Raw genomic sequence first — 27346 nt, 5'->3', positions numbered from 1 at the left:
GTATCAATCAAATGCCTTTTAAAGCTTAAAGCACTTGCTAGGTAGTGCCTATAGCTTCTGCACCAGCACTTCAGTTTTTCTAACTAAGTCTTTAAGTATATTTTGCATGCCTTTCTACAGTAAGTGTCACACTGACCTTTGTTTGCCTACCTACAGTCACAGTGTCAAATTTATCATAAGGTTGCATTTATATATACTTGTTTACTGGACCATTTTTTTATCTTTTATTCACACACACACACACACACACACACACACACACACACACACACACACACACACACACATACACACACACACACACACACACACACAAACACACACATATGTGGTGGTGCTGCGGTAGCGTTGTCGTCTCACAGTAAGACGCTGTCCGGTTCGATTCTCAGCTAGAGCGTCTTCTGCGTGGAGACATGCGTGAATGGGCATACCTTCATTGAAGGTTGTGCGTCAGGGCTGGTAACTCGGCACGTAAAAATCAACTACCAATCATTAGTGGACCGGAGTTCCGCTGTGGCGACCCCTAACCGGGAAAAGCCGAAAGAAACAACAACATATATATATATATATATATATATATATATATATATATATATACATATATATTTTTATATATATATATATATATATATATATATATATATATATTCATGTACATAAGTTGCATTTTTAAATGTAGGAATAAAGTAAAAATCATTCAAGTTTTAATTTTTACTTTATAATTACCCACACTTGTATCAACTATGTGTTTAGCTCCCCTAGTATTTTAGCTGAAAGGGTATCACACCTTGTTAATTTTTAATCTTTAACGTATATATTTTTATTATATGCATGTATTTATGTATAGGTTTCTGATATGTTTTGTATATTGTTTTAAGTATACATGTTGTAAATGGAGAAGATATCTTGTATTAGTTGAATTGTTTACTGTTACCACAATGGAGTTAGATGTTTTTATAACGCTACATGAATTAGTGAATGTAATTTACTGATGGTTAATTTGTGATTGGTTTAATTGCATCCACTTGCAAGTATATAAAGTGGTTAATTGTTGTCTCTTATTTTGTCTGATTAAGTTGGAGCATTGTCTCTGACGAAAGCCCTCACAATAAATAGTGTGGTTTGGAGTACTTACAGCCTGCTTGCTTTTTTATTATTTAGGCAGGAAGGTATATGCACAATTAGCCGGGAGTAGGCAAATCTTCATTAGTTTCAGTTTTACACATATTTACCGTACTGAACAGCTAGTGGAAGCACATAAACTGATTTAAACTGCCAAGCAAAGCAGCGCTCTTAAAGCACAAAAGTTTAACCTAGCAAAACAATATACAATATGAGAAGGTATGATGGAAGAAGTAAAAGAATTCCTACCCTTTCTCAATAGTAAAAAGTTTAAGTACCACATGAAAAACCCACCAAAAAAAAAAGGGGTAGATTAACACTAAAACTACAGAGGAATGGGGAATTAAGGATTCCAGCCTCTAGCGGCTACCAAGGGAGGAAGAAAAATTAAACATTGATGCAGTCGAGTTGGATATGAGGATCAGATCCATAACCCATCAGTGAGGAAGAATGAAAGGGACAACATCAGATCTTCAGATTCACTATCTGAAGTGTCAGAGCTCTGGGTGATATATTTCTAAGAAGAATCAGCATGGTATCTGTCAGAATCCTCTTCCTCTGAAAACACATACTGTTCTCAGGTAATACTCGCATTAGAATTGTGAAAAGGCAAACGGTCCCCAGAACTGACTGAATGCAAAACACTCAAAGATATAGCATATAAATAAATAAAATATATATTTTCAAACTTTTCAAACATATCTGTGCAGTTTCCTGTGTTAGAATCCCAACTAAAGTCATTGCTCAGCATTGGTCTGTTGCACATAACATCAGAGTGCAATGACGACCCACGATCACCCAGATACTTTCAATATTTTGCCGCTGGCTTTCTGTAGTCAGACTGACATAAAATAAGGAAGTCCATACATTTTTCCTCCACAATTCATGATTTTATGAATTGCAGAAGATGCTACACCTCCATTTGCATATTTGCTCCATACCTGGACTCTGCAAGGTATGAAGACGTACATGCAGTTACTCCATTGAGTTTGGAAATATTCCATAAAGTGTTTGAGTATGTGATGTGCACCATGACTTATCCTTTGCAGTTATGGATATTTCTGAATCTTGAACATTGCTCTTACAAAATTAAAACAAAACAAAATTAAATCCCCACCACCAAAAATGAAAATAAGTCAGATACATGGAGTATGCTGGATCAGGACTTAGATGTCGTTATTTATACTACCAGGAGGTAGAATTCACGCATCTCATTTTGCCCCTCACACATTTCATATCTAAAACAGGGAAGAGGAAGTATACCCAGCAATATCGGCACTGTTCATTTTTGTGCTTAAACATCCACTGCAACATGTCAAGCGATGCTTTTTTTTCTACAGAGCAAAAAAAAAGTTATGAAATTTCATACCTTCTACATCTGCATCTAAATTGGTTCCATCTACAGTAATTTTAGGTGATGCCTTCACTTCCAGATTTCTTCTTAACCATGTGGTTTGTTCTAAGGAGGAACCAGCAACAGTGCCAACAGCCTCCACAATTTTACAAGTTACATCCTACAAAGGAAAGCAAAGTCAAAGTGTGTAACACAAAACTATTTACTAATGACAAAAACTGCAAGTATGTGAAAAGTCATCACACTGTTTAGTTATTACATATGTAAGTAACATAACTCCAGCTCTTTGAGAAATAATCAGGTCAGCACAGTAAATTCTAGGATTTCTTATGTCCTCCAGAAAGCACTGCTTGGCCCTGGCTTCAAAGTGGCTTTCCTTGATGACCCTTTAATCTGTTATTTTGGTCACCGATAATGCTGATTAAAGGATATACATAAAAGGAAAGAGTATACCTCTCTCCAGTACCTTATAAGCCTACAAAAAAAATATTGGAACCACTGAGAGAACTTTGGGAATGAATACAGAATTGAAGGGGATCATATTGACTAAATGATCATTTCTGGAAGATCTGGAGTCACGGCAGGTACCTTCATAACTAAACTGCCTTTTGCAAGAAATGCTTTGTCTTCATACAACACCAGAGCAGCATTAAAGTCGAGCAATATTTTTAGCACAAAAGTAGGTCTCTAAGTAAACATAAGAACTGTATTCCACTGACGGCTCTACAAAATCCTACATGCATTTTAGATACTGCATTCAGGTTATAACTTTATGAAAATGTGTGCATCTCACTATGTGGCCAGAGCAGTGATATCCTGTACAGAGAAACAAAATGCGTGGCAAAAGGTTGGCTGTCCAGTTTATAATGATGCTGAATAAAATTCTCAAGCTGTGCAGCCATATTTTGCTTCAAGAGTCATTCAACTTCTTCCTCTTCAAAAAGGTGGCAAGTAATTATTTTGTCTTACGGACCACAGCTATTTTGGTTTAACAATAGTTTACAACTTGTTTCTATGGGCATCCACTAACTTATCCTTTAAAAGAAACAATACACGAGCAAGTGAAATATCTGGTTGAATGTAAATTTGGCTTTATTCTTTGGCAGGAAAAGAGGATTTCCTTGTAAGAAAGCATTATTCTTATAGAAGAAAATGTACCACATTTCTACTAAAATTTAATTTTGATAAGGTAAAAGCTACCAATAAATGTACTTTTAAAGAAAACACATCACTAAAGAATGACATAAGGTCAAATAATACAATATCTACCTTTTCAAAACAAAATTCAAAACCTACAAAGATAGTGAATCCTGAGAAAATAGGACCATACCTATCACGAATGTCGAGACTATATCTACTTCTCCACGTTTATGGAAGGCCGAATTATAAATCAATGTCTGTCATAGAAAATTTCAGTCTAACAATGGACAAGGATTATAGATTCTCTCTCTCTCTCTCTCTCTCTCTCTCTTTCGGCTTTTCCCGGTTAGGGGTCGGCACAGCTGATCACCTTGTCAGCTCATGACTGGCAGTGGAGTTTTACGGTGTCGAGTTGCCAGCCCGGCGCCCAACCTTCCATGGAAGGCGCACACATGCACGCACTCACTCCTAGGGCCAATTTTAGCGTGTCCAATCCACTTGCAGCATGGCTTGTTAGCTCACTATACACATCTAACACTGAGGGCAGGCAGTATAATGTTAATGTGCACCCCTCCGGTCTCACACATATTAAAAAGATATTGTGCCCATCTGCATAATCACAGCGCATTCATTACCTAATGATGTACTATGGTTAAACCTAGAAAACAAAACAATGCTTAAGAGCTTTGGTTAGTTAAACAAAATGAAATAAAACAAAAACACAAAAAAATAAGTTATGTACTCACCATAACGTTCCATCTGAGCAGTTTTACTTTATTTGTCTTCATCCAGATCTGCATCAGATCCGAGCCGGCAATCCCACCAGCATCCGCTCCAAACTCCAAGCTCCCCCCCCACAACACACCTCCACTACCTTCCAACCCCAGATCGATTATAGATTATGACTGAAAAAAAAAGCCCTACTGGTCAAGCTCACTTAAACTGATAAACAAACAAATAAATAAATAAAATGAAGTAGTATTGAAGATTTGAAACAGAATGCATCTGGAACTTTGCCTGATGCACAAAGGATGTAGCTGTTCCAAATGAACACCTTCAGTTAGTTGGTGTTCTGGAAACAAGCAGGATATCAGAAATCTTGTGATACCTAGTAACAGGAGTCAGACAGGCAACTTCCCCATTCCCAGTTTGGGATGAAGTGTGCAGCCTTTGTTCTCAGTAAGGAAGCCTTTCTTGGCAGAAGCAGGTTTGAAGCTATATTTCCAACACAGAAAATACATGGCACTCTTCCAGCAAGGGTTTGAGAAAAATATTCTGAATGTGGGAAATGAAGAAATATACAAAGTTGCTTTCTGTGAGGCATACAATACATCTATGTAGAATGACCCAGAAACTGGCCTTCATCACTAAATCTGCAGAAGCTTTGCATATTTGTGGTATGCATAAAGATCTACTTTTGGAGTTCCCAGTCATCAAAGACTTATACAAGGATTTTGTTTAGCAACTCTACTGCTCATTATTCAAGATAATTAATTAATTATACAAGGATTTTTTTAGCAGCTCTACTGCTCATTATTCAAGATGGACAATCTAATCCACAGACTCAATTACGGTACTGCTTACCCAAAGGATGCACCAGACTGACAGTATATCCACAACCAGTGTTCCTCCACCTTGGTAAAGAATGCCCTAGATTGTGTACTTCCCTTATTAATGTTGTAAAAAGCAAATTGCACGTTCTCAATATGGATAACTAAGGCCCTGGGGCAACATACTCCTGGAATTCTTTTAAGCTTAATACAAAAGCTCTAGACTGAAGAAAGTCAGTCCTCGTGTTGAACAGTAGATGAAATGTGCTATTTGTGACTTTCTGAGATAGCAGCAGTTTAGTAAAAGCTTTTACCTGGGCAACTGAACTCAATATAATGACTGCTTTATATAAAAGCAGTTGTGCTTTGTCATTTATTACTGGTTTCAAAATGGGAAAATACTTTTAACCACTACTGACAACGTTAGTTTTCATTGAACTTTTGTCTACCTATCTTATTCTGGCAAAATCAAGACACAGAAATAGATTTAGAATACAACATTTTCCAACATGTAGAACCACTGAACTTCAAGTGAATCATTGGTAAAAGAAAACATTAAAAATTTCAAGTTACTGTATGAAAAGGTTTTTGAGCTTGACAATCTCAATAAAGGAACAACTTTTTCCTAAAAACTATGACCGAGACAGCTCAGGAAATATTTGTGGAAGATTCCCAGGATAGTGGCTGACTAAAAAGTAGACTAACTAGAGCTGTCCCAGTGAGAAAACCATCACTGTCTTGAAAAACTGGTGAAATGTATACATTTGAGAGAAATTCAGTTACTGGTTAGCAAATACATTGTTTGAATGTGAGCAAAGGAAACATCTGGAAAAATACAAAAGTCAACTAGAAAAAGAGAAAAAAAGTTCTGGATGAGAAGAACATCAAGACTGATCTAAGATGGCTTCTAGAAAAAAAAACAGAATTTAAAATATATCAAATGTATTCAGATGTTTTTAAAATAACTGGAGTTTTGGAAGACTATATATGAATAAATGAAAACAGCTGAAAAAAAAACAGAATAATTAAATCTGATGAAATGCTAAGTTTGAATAGCTCAGAAACAGAAATGAAGGAAATAATATTAGATACTGAAGCCTCAAATTAAGAAATCTTTCAGAAAATGGTAGATCTGTAAGACAGAGCATGAAGAAAAAAAGTAAAAGTTTTCTGCGAGACCACAGAAATTGGAAAAGTACAGTTGTGTACACCTACCATAAATGTAGATGTTCGAGTGTCTTCACTGTTGCAGTCATGACTGTAGGGTTCTCCCCTGCCGGCAGGCAGCCCTCGGTCGGCCAGAATCCCAAAGTCTGGGTCCGGCGTCGGCTGTTCAACTATGCTCCTCGACGTCAGAGCATCAGGAGTATAAAGCTGACAGCCGACGCCATCTTCTCCAGTTTTTCTTGCCCCAGATGTCAGGAGTCCCAAAATGAAAAAGGTCCCATAACCTTTGCAAATACACCTCAGAAGAATGGTGAGGAAAGGAAATACACAAAAGTAAAAATAAGAGGGGACAGGAGGGAGGGAAACCCAGACTGCAACAGTGAAGACACTCGAACATCTACATTTATGGTAGGTGTACACAACTGTACTATGTTCATCGTGTTTCACTGTTGCAGTCATGACTGTAGGGTAGAATCCCAAAGCTGAAGGAAAGGGAGGTGGTCATAAAGAGGAAGGGGCGGCTAAAAGGCCCTGCAAGACTGCAGAGGCAAAGCCTGCCCTAGACTTAGAGTAGAGAGGTAGATTGTAGTGCTTAGAAAAGTTGCAGCTTCCAAAATGTCCTTGGTAGGAACTCCCCTGAGGAAGGCCGCAGAAGTGGCAGCAGCTCTGGTGGAATTAGTCCGTATACTTCCTGGGATTTGCTTTCCATGGTGAGAATAACAAAATCTGATTCCATGAGCAATCCATTTAGAAATGGTCTGTTTTGAAATGGCTTTACCTTGGGAACTTGAAGCATAAGTTGGGAGGGTGGCCTAATGGTTAAAGTGATTGCCTTACAAACAGAAGGTGCAGGGTTTAAGTCTCACAAGGGCTAATTGGCTAGGCTCAAAATGACTCGCAAGGGTAGTTAGTCTAGTACTAACCTATGAACCTATAAGAAACAAACAATTGTTCTGATTTTCTGATGTCCTTAGTTCTGTTCAGGTAAAAACGTAGTTGTCTGTGTACATCCAAGGAATGTAAGATCCTTTCCCCTTTATTTTGAGGAGTGTGGAAAAATGTTGGCAAGTGGATAGTTTGATTTAAAGCCACTTTGGAAACCACCTTAGGCATGAAGGTAGGATTTGTCCTCAAAGATACCCTGTCTTGATGAAAAATTATATAAGGTTCCACAGCCATAAGAGCTTGTAACTCCGAAACTCTCCTGGCAGAGGTTAGGGCTAACAGGATAGCTGTTTTCCAAGATAAAAACTTGATGTCCGAAGAGGCAGCAGGCTCAAAAGGAGGCAAGGTTAGTTTTTCCAAAACATAATTGAGATCCCAAGCAGGAATGGGAGGAGATCTAGGAGGTCTTAAGTTCTTAGCTCCTCTGAGAAACTGTCTCATAAGCTGGTGGGAAAAGATGGGAGGGTCTGTATTATAATGAGCAGAAATAGCAGAGGCATGTATCTTAATGGAGGAAAAAGAGAGACCCTTATGTAAGAGATCTGTCAAGTAAAGTAAAATTAAAGTAATGTTAGGAAGAAGAGGATCAGAATCCTGAGCCTGCATCCAGGAACAAAATCTTTTCAATTTTCCTGCATAAGATTTTCTAGTGCTAGGACGTCTGGCTTCTAAAATGACATCCATAACCTGCTTGGGCAGTAAAGAAGAAATCAAAGACCCTGGATTAACCAGGCCACCAGACTGAGAGTTCTGACATGAGAGTGTAGAACCTGACCCTGATGCTGGGACAGAAGGTTCGGAGACGGAGGTAAAACCCAAGGGGGCTCCAGGCATAGGTTTTTTAGAGTTGGATACCAAAACTGCCGAGGCCAATTTGGAGCCAGCAAGATAATCATCTTGGGCTTGCCCTGTTTTATCTTCAATAAAACCCGTGGAAGAAGAGGAAGAGGTGGAAAGGCATATCCCGAGAGGTTCCTCCAACTGAATGACAGGCCATCCACTTTCCAAGCCTCTCTGTGGAAAGTCCTGGTGCAAAAATTCTGTAGTTGATGATTGAGATGGGATGCAAACAGGTCTATGTGAGGACATCCCCAGACTGCTGTGATCATCCTGAATATTTTGGTGTCCAGCATCCACTCGTGTGGATCCGAAAGGTTCCTGCTCAGACTGTCTGCCAGGAAGTTTTGTTTCCCTGGTAGAAACTGAGCTTGAAGATCCAGATTGCAAGCTAGAGCTGTGTTCCATAGATCTATGGCTAGTCTGCAAAGGGGGAAGGAATGAGATCCCCCTTGCTTGTTTATGTACCACATAACTGTGGTGCTGTCTGTCCGTATTAGTAGTTGTCCTGGTTGTAAAAGATTCCTGAAGGCCAATAGAGCTTTCTGAACGGCTAACATTTCTTTTAAATTGATATGCAGGTGCTTCAGATCCTTTGTCCAAAGGTCCTGCAGACAATTGCCCTGAAAATGGGCTCCCCAAGCATAATCCGAGGCGTCCGTGGTTAGAATCTGAGTGGCAGGAGGCAGACGAAAGGGTTTCCCTTTGTTTAGAGCACATGCCCTGGACCACCAAAGAAATTCATTTTGAAGGCAAGGAAGGACGGAGATCAGAATGTCTAAACTGTGGCAATGCTGAGACCATACACTTTTTAGGTACCACTGTATTTTCCTCATGTGCAGTCTTGCATATGGTATGAGAAGGATGCAGGAGGCCATGTAACCCAAAGTCTGCAGGAATTTCCTTGCAGATAGTTGAGTTAGAGTTGCCAAGGTTTTGAAAGTTGAAGCCAGCTGTAATTGTTTTTCGGATGTCAGAAATGCCATCTGGGTTGTGGTGTTTAGAAGTGCACCCAGAAAAGTTATCTGCTGTGATGGTGTCAAATTTGACTTTTTTATGTTTACAGAGAATCCCAGGAACTTGAGGAGTTTCTGTACAAATTCTAGATGCTGGAGTAAGACATCCTTGCTGTCTGCCTGAATTAGACAATCGTCCAGATAAGGGTAAATTTGAATTCCCTTGAGTCTGCAGTAAGCTACTACTGGAGCCAGGCATTTGGTGAAGACCCTGGGCGAAGTAGACAATCCAAAGGGCAGCGCAGAGAATTGAAAGTGCCTCGATCCGGCCTTGAACCTGAGGTATTTTCTGCGATCCTGCCTGATGGGAATGTGTAAATATGCCTCCTTTAAATCCAAAGTTACCATCCATGCATCTTTGGACAGCATTGGAAGTAGCTGCTGTAGAGTAAGCATCTTGAATTTTGGAATCTCTAGAAAGGTGTTCAAGACCAACAGATCCAGAATGGGTCTCCAGGAGTTTTGCTTCCTTGGGACTAGAAAGAGCCTCGAGTAAAAACCTTTTCCCATCTCTGAAAGAGGAACCAGTTCTATGGCATTCATAGCCAAAAGAGCTTCCACCTGGTTTAAGGCCTCTATCCATTGATGTTTTGGAAGGTCTGGCCATCCGCTTGACCTTGGCAAGGTATGAAAATGGAATTTTTAACCTCTTAAAACCACATCCAAAACCCATTTGTCTTGGGTTATTTGAGTCCAATTTCGATAAAAAAGAGAGAGTTTTCCTCCGAGGGGGGCTTCCAGGCAAGAAGTTCCTGTAGCCCAACAGAGGGAGTCATTGTGTTTGTTTCCTTTGAGATTGTGACCTGTCCTCTCTTCCCCTAGGGGTGGAAGCAGTCCACTGTCTTGGTCTATAAGCAGCTTGTGTTTGAGGCCTCCCTCTGGAGCGTCTACATCTACCCCTCTGAGGCCTGTCTGAAGTGGGAAAGGACCAATTTTTAGAAGGCCAATTCCTGCTAAATCTAGGTGGCTGTACTTGTAAGAAATCTTTAACTGTTTGCATGGATTTCGCCTTATCCTCCATCTTTTTAATCACCTCTTCAGCTTTTGATCCAAACAAAACATTATGCTGAACAGGAGCATCCAATAATTTAGCCTTTACTTGTTCAGGTAAATTTTGTTCCTTTAGCCATGCATGCCTTCTAATGACTGTGCCAAAGGCCGCAGCCCTACAAGAAGCCTCCAAGGCATCAAATCCACAGTGTAAACCATGCTTTGCAACTTATTCAGTGGCATGCAATAAATCATGTAATTCCTTATCATCTGCACAGGCAGAAATGGAAGTAAGCTTTTGTTTTAAGACAGACAAGAGAAATTGCTGGTATTTAAGCATATGAAACTGACAGTTTAAAGCCCTAATGGACAAAGTAGCAGAAGTGTACACCTTTTTGCCCCATCTTTCTAAGGATCGAGAATCCTTTTCAGTAGGAATGGGATTTTTGGCAGAAGCGGCCTTAACTCCCTTAGGACCTTGAGAAATGGTTTCAGGGTCAGCAGCAGGGTTCTTGTATAAAAACTGATGGGAATCGGGAACCCTGTAATATCTACCAGGCTTAACAGGAGCAGGAGGAAAAGAGTCAGGGGTTAAGTTAGCCTCCGAAAAGGCATCATCCGCAATATCCAAAACAGGAGGAATAGCCAGGAGTCTATGTTGGGGAAGAAGAAGAAAATCCCTCAGTCTTTTCTTGGATTCGGAATACTCCTGTCCTTCCCAGTGGAAATGTTCCCTCATTTCATGCAAAGTTTCCCCAAAAGAGAAATCCTCAGGGGGAGAAGCTGAAGGAATGGATTCTTCAGCATCAGAATCCTCATAAGGAGGGAAAGAATATTCCTGATCAGAAGAAGAAACTGAGGAAACAGAAGCCTGATCAGAGGAATCATAATAAACATCCTGCCTTGGCCTTTTGTCTGGAGGGGGATGTGAACCCCTAATCATAGTAAGTAAATCCTCCGCCATCTTGAGTAACTCTTTCTGTGACTTGGGAGCCGGTTCAGAAGAGGCCTGTGTTGAAGTCTTTGATTTAGAAGGAGTCTTTGCCTTTGTCTTTGGCTTTGCCTTTACTAGTAGCTGAGCAGGCCTGAAAACCCCTTCGGAAGCCGGTACCTGCACAGCGGCTCCGGACCCATCCGAAGGAGCATTATCCGAAGGTCCTGCAACAGGAATATTTAAAGGCCTGGTTGGCTCCTCATGAGAGTCCGTTTCGGCCGTCGGTTCTGAAATGGCCGATGACAGGGGCTGCAAAAGTGCCTCACTGACGATGGCCGAACCTGAAGCTGGCTCCGCTTGTGCGCTATCATCAGATTTGGACCTCGGAGGCCTGTCTTTATCCTTGCGACGTTTGTGAACTCTGGTAGTCGGGACCATATCCGACGACATTTTGTAGTTAAAGCGCCTACTGAAGTAATGAAAAGCAAAATCGTACCTTTGCTTAATTGTACGTTGATTGAATCTAGCACAAAACCGACAACTAGCTACGTCGTGGTCAGGGCCCAAGCAAGGAATACAGTAAGAATGAAAATCCTTATGAGGTATTTGCTTCCCACATGAAATACAATTATTAACTTTTTCTGACATCGGAGTGGAGCAAGAAAAAGTTTCAACGGGTACTTAGCTTTGAGTGGAGAAGAAAGTCTTCGGACCGAAGTATATAGAAAAATTCGTCAGGAGTCAGCCGACCGGCACTTGCGAACTGCTATCACCGCACGGCAAGAAAGACTGGAGAAGATGGCGTCGGCTGTCAGCTTTATACTTCTGACGCTCTGACATCGAGGAGCATGGTTGAACAGCCGACGCTGGACCCCGACTTTGGGATTCTGGCCGACCAAGGGCTGCCTGCCGGCAGGGGAGAACCCTACAGTCATGACTGCAACAGTGAAACACGATGAACATCAGTGATTTATATTAACTTTAAGAAGGCACAAATAATCAGTTGGACAGGTGTTTCACAGAATGATTTGTTAACTGAGCAGGTGCAATGCAGATATGCTCATAATTTAACTTATAGAATGGTTAATGGTTAAAATGCAGTCATACTGGTAGAAGGAAATGCTTCTAACAAAACTGTGCCAAAAAAGAAAAGGTGCTGACTGCTGGAAATGCCAGAGTATTTGTAGAAAATGACTGTTCACTTTAAATTAGAAAAAAAAGAAGTAAGTTTATTCCAATCATAGAGAGTTGCACTGAGGCTGGGATGAGATACAAACTGCTATACCCAGCCGTCTTTAGAATATTTTCTACAAGTAAGTAAAAAATTTATATGGCGCAAACCTTGCTTGCAGAAGCTAAAAAGGTCAGTGAACAGAATTCCAGCCAGCAAAGTGAAGAGGGCTCAGTTTATAGATCCTAGACAAGTAAGAGATGAGAAAGAAAGACTGTGCCAGTAAAACTATTTCCCTTGTTCCAAAAGCAAATGCTTGAGCGACAAAGAGAAGCTTGGATTTGAACCAGATGCCAGTACTGCAAGAAGGTAAGGGAAGGGAAGAATATTAACAGTGTAGTGAGCTTACTGAACAGTGTCAGAAATGGAAAACATTAACACTACTGTGGGCTGTTGAACTAGTGGGAAAGCTGAAAAACTGTTTTGCATCAGTCAGGAGAAACTGGGATTTGAACCAGAAGCTGGTACAGTGAGATGGTAAGACCTGCGCAAAAGTCCATTCACTATGTGCTAATTATTTTAAAATGTGAAAAATGGGGGGAATATTAAATGTAAACAAAACAACTTTTTATTTATATAATTTGTGTTAAATGTTTAACAATACTGTAAAAAATGCAATATTTAAATGTTATAACACTGTTAAAGAATCTGTTAATTTTGTACAATTGCGATACAGTAGAAGATAGTAAGTTTCTACATGCAAAGGCTAAAAACGTAAGCACAAGTAATGCATAGTATAGTATGTATGGAGAAATAAGTTTTCTTGAGTGGTAGCCGACTATATTAATAATTAGTCAAAACATAAAAAAGCTGATTTCCCCTTATCTCTCATGTTGTTACACTGCAGCATGACAGAGAAAACTTGGAATTAGAAGAAAAAAGTTAAACAATATTAATTTGACAATGTCTGCTAGAAGAAAAAGCCATCAACTAAGAGATTTCAGAGTCTGCACTCTATGACCTCTTCAGTGGATCTGTTACAGGGACAATACTCTTCTTTTTGAATGGCAGTAAAAGCATTTGGAAGAACTGTAGTTTAAAATAAAAAGAGGAAAATAAATGCATGGAGCAATAGTACTGAAACTGACTATCTGCCTAGCAAATTTAGTTTTAGGTTCATAGGTTCATACTAGGCTATCTGCCCTGGGGCAATTATAAGCCTAGCCCGATTCTGTATGGCTTACGCCACCCCTTGATTTGAGTATACTGTGCCCTTTTTAAGGTTTAGTTTACTGTGCCTCTCTCTAATAGTGACACCGGAGTAATCCCTGGGACAAACCTATGATCCCCCATCCACTTATCGAGATTCTTCTTGAAGAGATTCAGTGAGGTGCTCTGCCTCACATGAACTGGAATTCTATTCCAGAGCGAAGGGAGCCTCTGGGTTATGAACCTGTCCCTCCAGCAAGTTCTATTTATTTCTGTGCTGAGGTTCAAGTCCCTCGAGCGTGTGGCTCTAAGGGATTTAGATTTACTGAGGTGGAGCATGTCCATTAATTCTGGATTTGACATAGCTTTGTATGTCAGGCATAGATCGCCTCGAAGTAGGCGGTATGCAACTGAGTAGAGCTGGAGTTTTTTTAACCGAGCAGCATATGGCATCTGTTTGAGACCCTTGATCCTCTTGGTGAGATACTTTTGGGGTCTTTCTAATTGCTGCAGGTGTCGGGTAAGGTACATCCCAAAGGGGCACTGTATTCTATGATGGGCCTGATGAGGGATGAATAAAGGGCACGATTACCTCTCTTGATCTAGATGTGAAACCCTTTGTGATGAGGTGGGCTATGTAGAAGGTCTTTCTAACCACTTTGGCAATGTGGTTTTCAAAGGAGAGATTGCTATCAACTTGGGTCCCCAGGTCCCTAATAACTTTCTCTGTACTTAATGGGTTTCCGCCTATGTGGTAATTTGTGGGCACATTGTTTTTGCCAAAGGGTATGACTATACATTTTTTGGCATTTAGCTTTAAACCATGGTGCTGGCACCAGTTATCTGTCTCTGTGAGACCTTTTTGAAGGATGTTTGTGTCAGCTGGAGAGTTGATTATGGCACCCAGTTTGCAGTCGTCTGCGAACTTGGTGAGCCATAGTCCTCCCACGTTTGCCTGTACCTCGGAAAAGTATATACCGAACAAGAGTGGTCCCAGGACAGAACCCTGTGGGATGCCACTTGTGACCGTTTTCGAGTCTGACATGACTCCAGCAACTCTCACTCTGTGGGTTCTGTCTTTGAGCCAGTTTGCGACCCGTCTTGTGACATAGGGGTTTATATTTAAGCTGGATAGCTTATCTATGATGCCCGAGTGGGGTATTGTGTCAAATGCCTTTGCAAGGTCCAGATAGGCTGTGTGGACTACCTTCCCTTCATCTATGGCTTTGGTGACTGTTTCAAAGAAGTCAACCAGGTTCAAAAGGCAGGATCTGCCCTTGACAAAGCCGAACTGGGTAGGATCTAGTGTCTGTAGGTCCCCAATGTCTTTGTTTATGAGCTCCATGATGATCCTCTCCATAGCCTTGCAGGCTAAGCTAGTCAGGCTTATGGGGCGATAGTTTCCAGGGTCCGTAAGAGGCTCCACCTTTGTGGAGTGGGACCACTGTTGCTGTACGCCATTCTGTGGGCACATATCCTGTAGTGAGGCTGAGATTGTATAGCTGTTTTATTTGAGGGATTAGTTCCTCTTGTAGTTCATGTAGGACTCAACCTGGGACGCCATCTGGTCCCATGGAAGCAGTGTTTTTTACTTTGGAGACGGCAGCCTTCACCTGAGCATCTGAGATGTTTGGGAGGCAGCCCTCTGCCGGGATAGATACTTGCTCTTTTGGGGGGGAGGGGGTGGAGAAGTTTGCACTGAACCTGTCTGCCAGGATATTGGCGATGTCTGTGGGTTCAGTGTATTTTTTGTCGTTTAGAATCAATTCAGAACAAGTCTAGAAGTTGCATCCCAGGTTTTTAACATAACTGAAAAAAGCCTTAGGATTGTCTTTGGTGTCCTGTGCAATTTTCCTCTCGAAGCTGGCCTTGGAGGATTTTATGAGGGATCATAATTTTTTGCTAGTACTGATCAGAGATGCCTTCCCTATTAGGGATTTTGCTCTATCATGTAGTAGCTTCCTCCTTCTGTTGTACAGTTTATTTATGGCAGGGGTCCACCAGACTGGATGCCTGCCTTTGGATGATTGGGTCTTGGTTTTGTTTGGGATAGCATGATCCATGCATTCCTGGAGATGTCAGTAGAATGCATTTATATAGGATTCTGCAGTTTGGGCTGTAGTTTCCACTGGCCCTGGGGCCTTGAAGGATTCCACTTCGGTTTTGAGAAGTGAGAAGTTCGCTTTTGAGAAGTTTTTCACTGTGGTTTTCTGGGCTGGGGATGGGGTTGGGATGTGGACATCCAGTGAAATTAATTTATGGTCTGATCTTACCAATGAAGGATATACTTCTGGTGTGGAGCATAGAGTCCCCGTGTTGGTAATGATCAGGTCTAGTATGTTGTCCCCTCTTGTGGGAGTGGTGACTAGTTGTTCCATAGCATTTGAGTTTATAATTTCCAGGAATCTTTGGGCTAAGGTGCTGGGGCTTGAGTAGTGCTTCCAGTCAATGTTTGGGTAGTTGAAGTCACCCAATATAATGGTGTTCGGAGAGATCTTCATGTTCTCCAATGTTTTCAGGAAAGCCGAATGGGATTCCTGACTTTGAGAGGGTGGTCTGTAGGATGCTATAAACTGAAAAGCAGTCTTGCCCACTGTTAGTTGCACATGGATGGTCTCCGATACTTCGTGCAATGCCACTAACCTGGAGGTGTGGATATCCTTGATAAATATGGAAACTCCCCCTCCTTTTGTGGTTCAGTTCGGGTTTTGGGGCCGAAAAGCATGATATGAGGTATAGCCTGGTAGTGCTGGGGTGCTCTCTGGAGCCTTGAACCAGGTTTCTGTCACTGCACACATATCGATGTTCTCCATACTGAGGAGAGCTTTGAGTGCATGCATCTTGAGGTTAAGACTTCTGGCATTTAGCAGCATTACCCTTAGTTTCTTGTTCCTTGTGCTGTCTATGGGGGTGGGTTTGACTTTTGAGCCTTGCCTAAAAAAGGCACTATGGGGGTGGCAAGAGCCTTTGCCAATATCCGAAAGCCCAGTGGTGACTGGTGCAAGCCGTCCCTAGCGAAGCAACGTGGCTTGTCGAGCATGTCATCCCAGGCTGACAGACACTGGATCCCCTTTGAATGACACCAAAATTTTAGCCAATTGTTAAAATCGATCATTTTGTCTTTGTACTGTGGCATCATTCTAGGTGAGGGCAAAATGCTGCTCAAGGTCAGGGTCATACCAGCCTGGGCTACATGATCAGAGAGCTCCTCTATGTCTCTTTTCATGTAGTCCAGGGAGGTACGTCTCAGGTCATTCACACCAGCATGTACAATGACTGAGTCATATTTGTATTTGCTTTGTAGTGACCTGAGTGCTTGCGTTATGTGCCGGATCCTAGCACCCGACAGGCAGCTCACTGTGACCTTCTCTTTATTCAGCCTGGTGAGCGGGACGTCAGTGTGTCTGACAATAGAGTATCAGGTGTATTATTCAGCCTTAAGGCTGTGGCTGCTTGGCACACTGACTTTGTGGGTTATGTGTTGTGTGTGTTTTGTTTTGAGGTAGCGTTTGCTTGGATGTCTGCTTTGGAGGTCTCTGTTGCTTAGGTAGATTTTTATTTAGAGCCTCCGAGTATGTTTTTGTGTATTTATGTGTTTGGTTCGCTGATGTGGTGGGACTATGTGATACTGGAATTGTGTTGTGTGAGGTTACCTTCTCCTCCTGACTGGTTACACCAGTTTTGAGATGAGAGAGCTCAGCCTCCAGTTTGGCTAAATAGTTGCATCTCTCACATATATTTGAATCTGTTTGGAGGAGGAGAGGGTTTTCCGTGTACATGAGACAGTTGTAACATTGCCTCAAAATTCCCTGATTCACCAGCTGGACTGGAGAGGAAACCATTGACTGACCTTTGGACATGCTAGAGTAATAGGGAAACTGAATTTAAGACGGACCAATAGAGGACAGGGTAATCGTAGAGAGTATAAGAGTAAGTAGTGCTTATGGTTTAATAGTGCTAACTTGTAGGATTACTTAATTGGACCAGTGAAGGGCCTTAGAATGAGAATATGGTGTTTAAACTGAGAGAGAGAGCAGTTCTAAGGGAAAAAGTGAAGCACAGACTTTGTGGAGCCAGGAATAGTTTAAACCCAATTAGGCGGCGCTGCCCGCTGTTGCGCTATGCTCAAAAACGCGCAAAACCGCGCAAAAGAGGGTTTTAAGAGAGGAAGATGAAGGAGTTTTGGAATTGACCCAAAATGGCCAATAAAACTACAGTTTCAAGTCAGTAACCAATCCCACAGGGGCAGGCAGGCTGCTCAATGTTTTTCACTGCCACTGATCAACAGAGAGACTTTCCTTTAGCCCAAGCAAAAAAAGGCCTCACAGAAACTTACAAACAGTTCAAGAACAGCAAGCCTGTAACTGAACTTTTTTAAATCTCAGAAAAGTGGGAAAATCAAAATTATTTTTTTGTTCAGAGGCTAGTTAGTAATTTTTTTTTCAAAGTAGTAGTTTTTTTAAATTAAAGGTTAAACTAAATACAGACAGAATTAATTTTCTACACTTGGGAAGGGAAAACACATTACTATTAAAGAAGTGGTCTGTTGTGCACTAGCATAATGGGTCTTAGCATGATATCCCTATTTTTAGAGTGGTTGCTAGTGCAGGTTGCCACCATGCAGAAGTGGAGGGTTCTGAGTTTTTGTTCTTTTAAATATACATAGTTCTTTGACTTTGTTTTAAATGGATATGGGGAAGGATATAATGAATTGAACTGTCTGGAAACGTGATATGAGCTCAAACAACTGTGTGAAAATGCAACTATGTAAAATTCATGTTAGTCAAATGTTACAAAGTATGCATAAGCTGTTAGTAACAATAATACGTATACCAGAACTAACATGCACTATAAGTGATCATAAGTTTACAACGAAATGGCTGCTTTTTCAAATTTAACAAATTTTCATGTTGCAAGAGATGTATTTGGATAGAAATGAACATCAGAGATTGATAAAAGCGAACGTCAGTGCAGATATTCAGCAGAATATGAGTGACAGAGGTAAAGTGATGCTCCAATTGTGGTAGAAGAGAAAAAAAATACAATAATGGAAGATTTGTGGCAGTGAGGACAAAATAGTACTGAAGAAATTGCTTGAAACCACCACGAATTGAATCAAACAGCATTTAATAATAGGAATAAAACAGGAACAAGCGCTTTCACGCAATAAAATTGCGCTTCATCAGGTTACAATCATACAAAACTTCCATTCCCTTTTATAGTAGTTCATTAACCACAATTATTCAGTTAACCAATTAAGTAATTCAATTAGTTCATTCAGAAATCGCATTCTTAAAAACACATCAAAATTTCATGTTCAATGACCTAGCACACCATTTAAAATGAACATCCTGATAATATTGTTTATAAATTCAACAGTACCCATCATTTAAAATTTTATGATCAATGTACTTATAACAAAATGCATGAATTTTCCGTAATTGCTATCAATAAGCCTCATTAGCTATAGTTCAGGAAATAATGCCCATATTTAGAGAGAATGTAGCTTAGGGTATGTCTTTTCTTATCAGTCTTGTTATCAAGTTAAGACGCCAACTTCATGGTGTTGCATTTAGTTCAATATTATTAGAAACATAAAATTCACAACATAGCAAGCCAGGACAATAGACCAAATACATCCTAACTAAGACATAATAGAACCAGCCACTTCTAACAATAAAATCAAAGATTAAAAATATATATATATAGATGTCCATTATAAAATACGGCACTGCACAAAACATTTACATATATCTTCAGTGGTACATGAGGAACAGTTGATATAGGACTGCTTGTTTTTTAAAGACAGTTTCGCAAAACAGGTCAAAAGCCAAGCATTATCATCTATGCCATGTGAATGCATATCAAAAGTCAAAGGAGCTACATATCGCATCCATCAAAACCATGGCGTGAGTCATAGCAAAAAGTGAACAGATGCTACGCAAAGCAAAAAGTTGTGCAAGAAATGATGACAAAAGCAACACAAGCAACCAGATACCATTTGCGTATGCTCCCGGCATAATAACATGTTATTCACAAAACTCCTTTTCATTTCGATAAAACCATCAGTCACTCAGAACTAACCAACTAAAGCCTTGAGCTTATCGACCATCAAAATTGGAATTCAATGTGCACAGGGTCCATCAAAATGTAAAGTATAAAACTGAACAAAAGTGACACATTAATTAGCTGAATCTATACCATCTATAAAAAATCTAAGAACAGTCATTTATGTATATATTATCATAGCGAATATAATGCACAGATAAGCAAAGAACATCTACATGAAAGGTGATTAGCCACGCCAATGTGTCATTACAAACTTGTGCCATTAACTTGTATTATAGGAGGCATACTAACCAGCTAGCCAGATCACAAACCAACTTTATAGTCACAAGAATAATGCACAAGATCATGATAGTTCCACAGAATACAAAGAGTGCAAAAAGACGCGAACGTGCAAAAAGCAAAAAGCAAAAAATGCTAAGGTGCAAAAATGTAAAAATGCAGAGTTCAATAATTCAAAAATTCATTAAGTCAAAAACACGTGAGGGTTTCTTTCCAACCTCTACGTATATAATTATTGTATTGCGCCAAATGTCCTTATTCGGACAAAAAGCCAAGGTCACAAAAACTTAAAAGAGTCATACTCTATAATAGTTCCTTGTGTTACAAACGGGCCAACCAAGCATTCATACTAATGGCCAGATGGATCACAAGGTATGACATCATAATATGGCAAGAGATTTTTTGCTAATATTGCAATACATTATACAAATAAACACTGATAAATAAAAAGGTAGTACTCGATATTTACAATTTTTATCATAACAATGCAGATCCTTCAAAATTAGCTAGGCCCTAACAAGGCTGGTCGAAGATTGACCACGGTATTCAAGCCTGGTGATATGTGAGCTTTAAGTCTTAGGATCCACCTTAGTTCAAAAGTTTCCAAAGTGTTCATGTGGTCACCCTCCCTCCTATTGGGATCTACCACCTGTAATATCTGAAACACAAAACTGTGCTTGGAGTGAGTACTGCAATGTAAAGCCAAGGCATTATTAAAATTATTTCTTCTGATATTATAAACATGATCATATATTCGATCCCGTAGTCTTCGTGAGGTCAATCCCACATAGTAACCATCACAGAGAGTACAGGTAGCAAGATAGACCACATTTTTGGTATTGCAATTTGCATAAAACATGGATCGCGTGCTCACTCCAGTGCCTGGAGGTGTGAAACCACATTTTTTGGAGATATAACCACAGAAAGAACAATTTCCACATGGGAAAGTGCCCATTTTCATCTGAGATCTAATGTCAGTGGATGTAATAACTAACTTCTCTTTACATAAAAGTCTTTTTAAATTCATACAATTCATGAATCTAAATGCCGGTTTCTTACTGATAATATCTAAAACAGACGTATCTGAAAGTAAAATCTTCCAGTTGCCCCTCACAATATTAGTCAAATACTGTACGTCATTAGTAAATTTTATATCATAAGATAGGGTATTGGTCATGTTCTTGCTATATCTATAGTAATTAAAAAGTTTTTTAGTCTGGGGTATGGTGTTATCGGATATGGATTCATTCATTTCATCAATCAACTTTAAGGGATAACCCCTATCCATAAAGTGTTTCCTCTGAGTATCCAAAATATTAAGTGCATCCAATTTATCACTACAAATTTTAGTTATTCTGCTCATCTGGTTCTTTATTATATTGCGAAAAATGTGTCGCGGGTGTAAGCTGTCATAATGGAGGATCCCATTCTTCCAGCAGGATTTCCTGCAAAGTGTCGTCACTAACTTACATTGACTATCCTTCTTAATGGTGATATCCAAAAAGTTTGTACTATGATAAGAAAAATCATGGCTAAATTTAAAGAACGGAGTAACACTGTTCATATAGCTGATAAAAGAAGTGAGGCTATCTTCGTCCCCATTCCATAATATTAGAATGTCGTCTACAAAACGTCTGTATAGTACGACATTTGCATACCTGGAGTCATTAAAAATGTACTCCTTTTCCCATTCCAATACGACAAGATTAGCATATGCATTAGCACAGGGGGTGCCCATGGCAACCCCCCATGTCTGTGCATATGCCACATTGTCGTAGAGGAAGACATTGTTATTTAGGACTAAGTCCAGTAGACAACATACATTCATTATTTCGCCATTTTCAATACCCAGTTGTGTCATATGGGTTCTTATCGCATCTAAGCCATACTCATTGGGAATTTTGGTAAAAAGGCTTTCGATATCTAGGGTTACTAATAAAGTTCTGTCTGTTATTTTATCTGTTATCATGTTCAACTTCAAGTCATCCAGTAGTTTAAAGGAATCAAGAAGGATCGTGGGTACTTGCTTTACTAATGTTCCTAATTTAGTTTGTACATAAAGTGATGCATTATAGGTTACCCAGTGGTCACCTGACACAATAGGACGTAAAGGTGGTGGGTATTTATCCTTGTGTAGCTTCGGTAAACCTTTAATGATGGGGATCAAGGGAAGTTCTATCAGTAAAAAATCATACAAAGGTTTGTCAATGGACCTAGTCATTAGCATATCATATAGTGTGTCATGAACATACTGCGTCAATGAGGCTATTTGTAATTTATCAATCCTCTTATATGCAACATCATTGTTTAACATATTAAGCATTAGTTCATGGTAAAAAACTGCATCCATGGCTACAATCCCTCCTCCCTTATCTGCTGGCTTGAATACAAGCTTGGGGTCATTACATAATGCTTTTAACTCAAATGTTTCTTCCATATTGAGATTTACAAAGATATTCTTTTTCTCTGGGTTATCATAATAATGATAAAAATCCCGTTCACAAGTTTTCAAAAAACAATCAACAGTATGTATGAGTGGGGGCATGAAGGTGCTCTTCCTTCTACAAGCAAAGTTATTCACATGATTATTCATAGGATCAGATAAACTATCTTTAAACAATAACTTAAGGGACAGCTTCCTGCAGAACTTACGTAACCCTATTAAAGTATCAGAAATATTACTATGTTGATAGGGAATAAATGACATACCCTTGTTCAATACATTCATTGCATTCATCGAAAAAGTCCTGGATGACAAATTAAAAAATAAACAGTTCACATTTTCATTCTTCTCCTCTGTTCCAGTACATCCCCTGGCAGTTACCAAATAATTCAAACCTTCATTCTTCTTCTCTGCTCCTGCGCATCCCCTGACAGTTTCCTTTTGCCTCTCCCCCTTAGGTAGATTTTTATTTAGAGCCTCCGAGTATGTTTTTGTGTATTTATGTGTTTGGTTCGCTGATGTGGTGGGACTATGTGATACTGGAATTGTGTTGTGTGAGGTTACCTTCTCCTCCTGACTGGTTACACCAGTTTTGAGATGAGAGAGCTCAGCCTCCAGTTTGGCTAAATAGTTGCATCTCTCACATATATTTGAATCTGTTTGGAGGAGGAGAGGGTTTTCCGTGTACATGAGACAGTTGTAACATTGCCTCAAAATTCCCTGATTCACCAGCTGGACTGGAGAGGAAACCATTGACTGACCTTTGGACATGCTAGAGTAATAGGAAACTGAATTTAAGACGGACCAATAGAGGACAGGGTAATCGTAGAGAGTATAAGAGTAAGTAGTGCTTATGGTTTAATAGTGCTAACTTGTAGGATTACTTAATTGGACCAGTGAAGGGCCTTAGAATGAGAATATGGTGTTTAAACTGAGAGAGAGCAGTTCTAAGGGAAAAAGTGAAGCACAGACTTTGTGGAGCCAGGAATAGTTTAAACCCAATTAGACGGCGCTGCCCGCTGTTGCGCTATGCTCAAAAGCAGCAAAACCGCAAAGAGGGTTTTAAGAGAGGAAGATGAAGGAGTTTTGGAATTGACCCAAAATGGCCAATAAAACTACAGTTTCAAGTCAGTAACCAATCCCACAGGGGCAGGCAGGCTGCTCAATGTTTTTCACTGCCACTGATCAACAGAGAGACTTTCCTTTAGCCCAAGCAAAAAAAGGCCTCACAGAAACTTACAAACAGTTCAAGAACAGCAAGCCTGTAACTGAACTTTTTTAAATCTCAGAAAAGTGGGAAAATCAAAATTATTTTTTTGTTCAGAGGCTAGTTAGTAATTTTTTTTTCAAAGTAGTAGTTTTTTTAAATTAAAGGTTAAACTAAATACAGACAGAATTAATTTTCTACACTTGGGAAGGGAAAACACATTACTATTAAAGAAGTGGTCTGTTGTGCACTAGCATAATGGGTCTTAGCATGATATCCCTATTTTAGAGTGGTTGCTAGTGCAGGTTGCCACCATGCAGAAGTGGAGGGTTCTGAGTTTTTGTTCTTTTAAATATACATAGTTCTTTGACTTTGTTTTAAATGGATATGGGGAAGGATATAATGAATTGAACTGTCTGGAAACGTGATATGAGCTCAAACAACTGTGTGAAAATGCAACTACGTAAAATTCATGTTAGTCAAATGTTACAAAGTATGCATAAGCTGTTAGTAACAATAATACGTATACCAGAACTAACATGCACTATAAGTGATCATAAGTTTACAACGAAATGGCTGCTTTTTCAAATTTAACAAATTTTCATGTTGCAAGAGATGTATTTGGATAGAAATGAACATCAGAGATTGATAAAAGCGAACGTCAGTGCAGATATTCAGCAGAATATGAGTGACAGAGGTAAAGTGATGCTCCAATTGTGGTAGAAGAGAAAAAAAATACAATAATGGAAGATTTGTGGCAGTGAGGACAAAATAGCAAGGAATATGATTTACCTGGTGTACATCTACAGTACCCCCCCCCCCCCCCCAGAAATGCAGTTAAAGGAGAAATAATCATCTTATTTCTAGACAGTAACTGAAATTTTGGTTGTAACAACAGAAAATCTGGCTGGGAAACTAACTAGAGAAGGTACATTTTTTAAGCATATGAACATATTTGATATGGAGAATGTTATTTAGGAGCAGCAGTTCCGAAGGACTTTACATGTTATTCTCCAAGATGTAGTAACTGGCTAGCCTAAACAGAAACTATGTAACACAGGCCCATGCACATTTGGTTGAAAGTGCTGAGACCCATTCAATAACGATATCTGTCCATGCACCAATAAGAGTTAAAGTAAAGACATAAAAAACTAAACCAAAAGAAAAGCGTTGGCATTCCCCTCCATTTTTACTAAAGACAGGGGAATTTAAAGAACGAGTAGTACTAGTAAATACAATTTAAGAGTTATTAGGACAGACGAAAATCTTTCCAGAGGGACTGGAAAGAGCTTGGGGTAAAATGAAGAGGTGTATTAAAAATATACTGGAAATAAGGGAGAAAGAGATGTGGGATAAATAGCAACAAAAAAAAAATACTTGGGTTTGGTAAAAGTTAAAATTCTGCAGTGGGGGAAGCTTACTGATCAAGAACAACAACTGCAGAGTGCTAACAGCAACAAATAAAGGTGAATTCAGATAACATTCATTAGTTTACAAAAACTGCAGTTAAAAAGTTGTTTTTGGACAAACTCGGAGCACAGAAACATTTAACAAAAACTTAGGCAACAGACTGTGGGAACAGCTGTGGCAAAATTTAGGGGACCTACGACAAAAAGATTAACTAGGAATCCTGAAGACATAATCAAGATATTCCCATTTAATAGGAATCCTGAAGATGTAATCAATATATCTCAGCAAGTTTCACAAGCAGAGAAATCAGGAAAAGATATCTTTGGAAGCTTTTATGGAAACATGAGATATTACAAAGCTCGATTAAGTGGAAGTTCAATACTTAACAGTCACAACAGATACAGGAGAATTATAAAATGTGATATATAACCATGCGACAGGAAAGTCTCTAGGAACTGATGGAATTCCCACAGAAATGTGGAAGTTAGGGGGAAGGGCACTGCTGAAGATTAGAAGGCACTGTTTAATAATGTTTTGGAAGGGGTTGCACTGTAGAAAGAAGGCAGTGATGGTAGTATTACCAAGGAAGGGCAAGGATTCTACAGACCCTACCTTATAAAGACCCAATTAATTCTAAATAACAGTTAAAGTGTTAATAACGTAATTAGTTAACAGAAAGCTGAAGGATAAGAATCAGTGTGGTACTGTGGATGTGAACTTTTAGCTAAAAAGATAAGGGTGTTGCAGCAAAGAAAGAAATAACTTTGAAACTGACATTTTCTTCCTAGTATTTTACTTAAATGTCTTTACTGGGGTAAATCATTGATCAATGACCAATTACAGGATCAGCCCAGTTTACACCACAATGTATCAAAACAATGTACAGCTCACAAATAATAGAGATGTGTATTTATTAGAAAGCATTGAAAAATCTGAAACGATATATGCACAGAAGACCTAACAAACCAAAATACATGCACAGTTACATAAAGGAGATAGAAAATGCACAGTTACATAAAAGAGATAGAAAATGCAGAACAGAGTTACAGTTGGAGGTGCAGAAGTGGTGGACATATGGGCACTAGTGGCTAGGTTAGGAATCCTAATAGAGGCCAGTAAGATAAAAGAGGAGACTAGAGAGTGTGTGTGTAATGGGCTTAGAGCAGTAATGGTGTGGGGTATGTTAAATTACAGTTTAGGATGACTGAGCTGATCAGGTGGACAAGGAAAGCAGGAGATAAAGGTACTACAAAGATGGATATACTGGTTTACATGGCATGTCCTCTAGAGAGAGAGTTGCGTACAAATTGTTTTAGGAAATATTATTTGATTTGTGGCCTAGACAGGGAGAAGTTTGTGTTATCAGTTAAATCAGGAGCAAATTATTGCAACAGTTTTGGGACCAGTACAGAGAAGCAATGGCTAGCAGAGTGCAGTCTGAGAAAAGAAGTTTGTAGGGAAGGCTTAACTTCTTAGGTTTTAGGTTTAAGTGACAGTAAAACAAAACTGGAAGAGAGAGGGGAAGGGGAGTCTACTTTGAGTATTTTGAAGAGTAAGGAACCAAGAAGATGAACAAAAATTGACTTGGACTGTACTAGATGCCATTTAGCCTTTGAAAGAGCAAGGCAGAGGTGTTCATTCCATGATGAATTAGATATGAATCAACATATTTTACTGAAAAGGGTCAGGAAGGCGGCAAAGTTACAAATGATGAATCTGACATTACGGTATTCAGAGATATTTTATGACAGTTTCAAGTATTTTCACAATGTAAAATAAATGAAGGTAAAACAAAGGCTATAGCAGTAAATTATATGCCTACTCATGAATTAGTTCAACAATACCTCTTCTTATGAGGACAAGGAAAGACACCAAGTATTTAGGCATATGGACTGTAAAGGACTTTGTTGTGGTAGCTAATGTCATGTTCAAACAGAAATGCATTAAAAAGAGAGAGACATAGAAAGACTGGAAACTAATGACCATGGACATGGACAGTAAGATACAGGCAGTGAAAATGTTTATATTTCTTTTGGTTCTGTACACAGGTCAGGCAAACATATCAGCCAGAGGAAAGGCTGGGGATGATAATAAATATAGAAATGAAGGAACTTATTTGGGAAGTGAAGTGGACAAGAGTAAAGGGGGATAAGCTGACTCCCACCATTGAACTGGCTGACTAAGGGCTACCTGATTTAAAGGGATATTTTAAATTACACAGTCGAGACTTTCACATATAGCACAAGAAGAATGATGCATATCAAGTGGAAAACGGTGATGGTGGAGCAGAGTGGACATATGAGGAATGCACAGAGATTAGGGTTTAATCAGTAAGCCTTATGTAATATAGAAAAAATTATACAGAACCTTCTCTCTCTCCCTACATACATACATGCATACGGTTTACTATCATATTATTGAACATGAGTCAGCTGAATGATCAGAATGTCGATGCAAAATGTTGATTTCCGACATCTCTAAATTGCAGAAAATCAGAAACAAC

General features: G+C 39.5%; 1 protein-coding gene across 1 annotated transcript in view; it reads right to left on the bottom strand.

Annotated features, from left to right (window-relative positions):
- DOP1A (DOP1 leucine zipper like protein A) overlaps nt 1–27346 on the bottom strand; it is a 2183138-nt gene that overhangs the window by 431919 nt on the left and 1723873 nt on the right. Inside the window, exon 28 of the mRNA XM_044073353.1 lies at nt 2492–2636. Coding sequence (XP_043929288.1) covers nt 2492–2636 — 145 coding nt within the window. The remainder of the gene's footprint in view (nt 1–2491; nt 2637–27346) is intronic.

Source organism: Protopterus annectens, chromosome 1.part1 (genome assembly GCF_019279795.1).
Source record: "Protopterus annectens isolate FY-2018-M chromosome 1.part1, PAN1.0, whole genome shotgun sequence".
Classification (NCBI taxonomy): Eukaryota; Metazoa; Chordata; order Ceratodontiformes; family Protopteridae; genus Protopterus; species Protopterus annectens.
The sequence above is the reverse complement of the archived record's forward strand: the minus strand, read 5'-3'. Positions and strand labels throughout refer to the sequence as shown.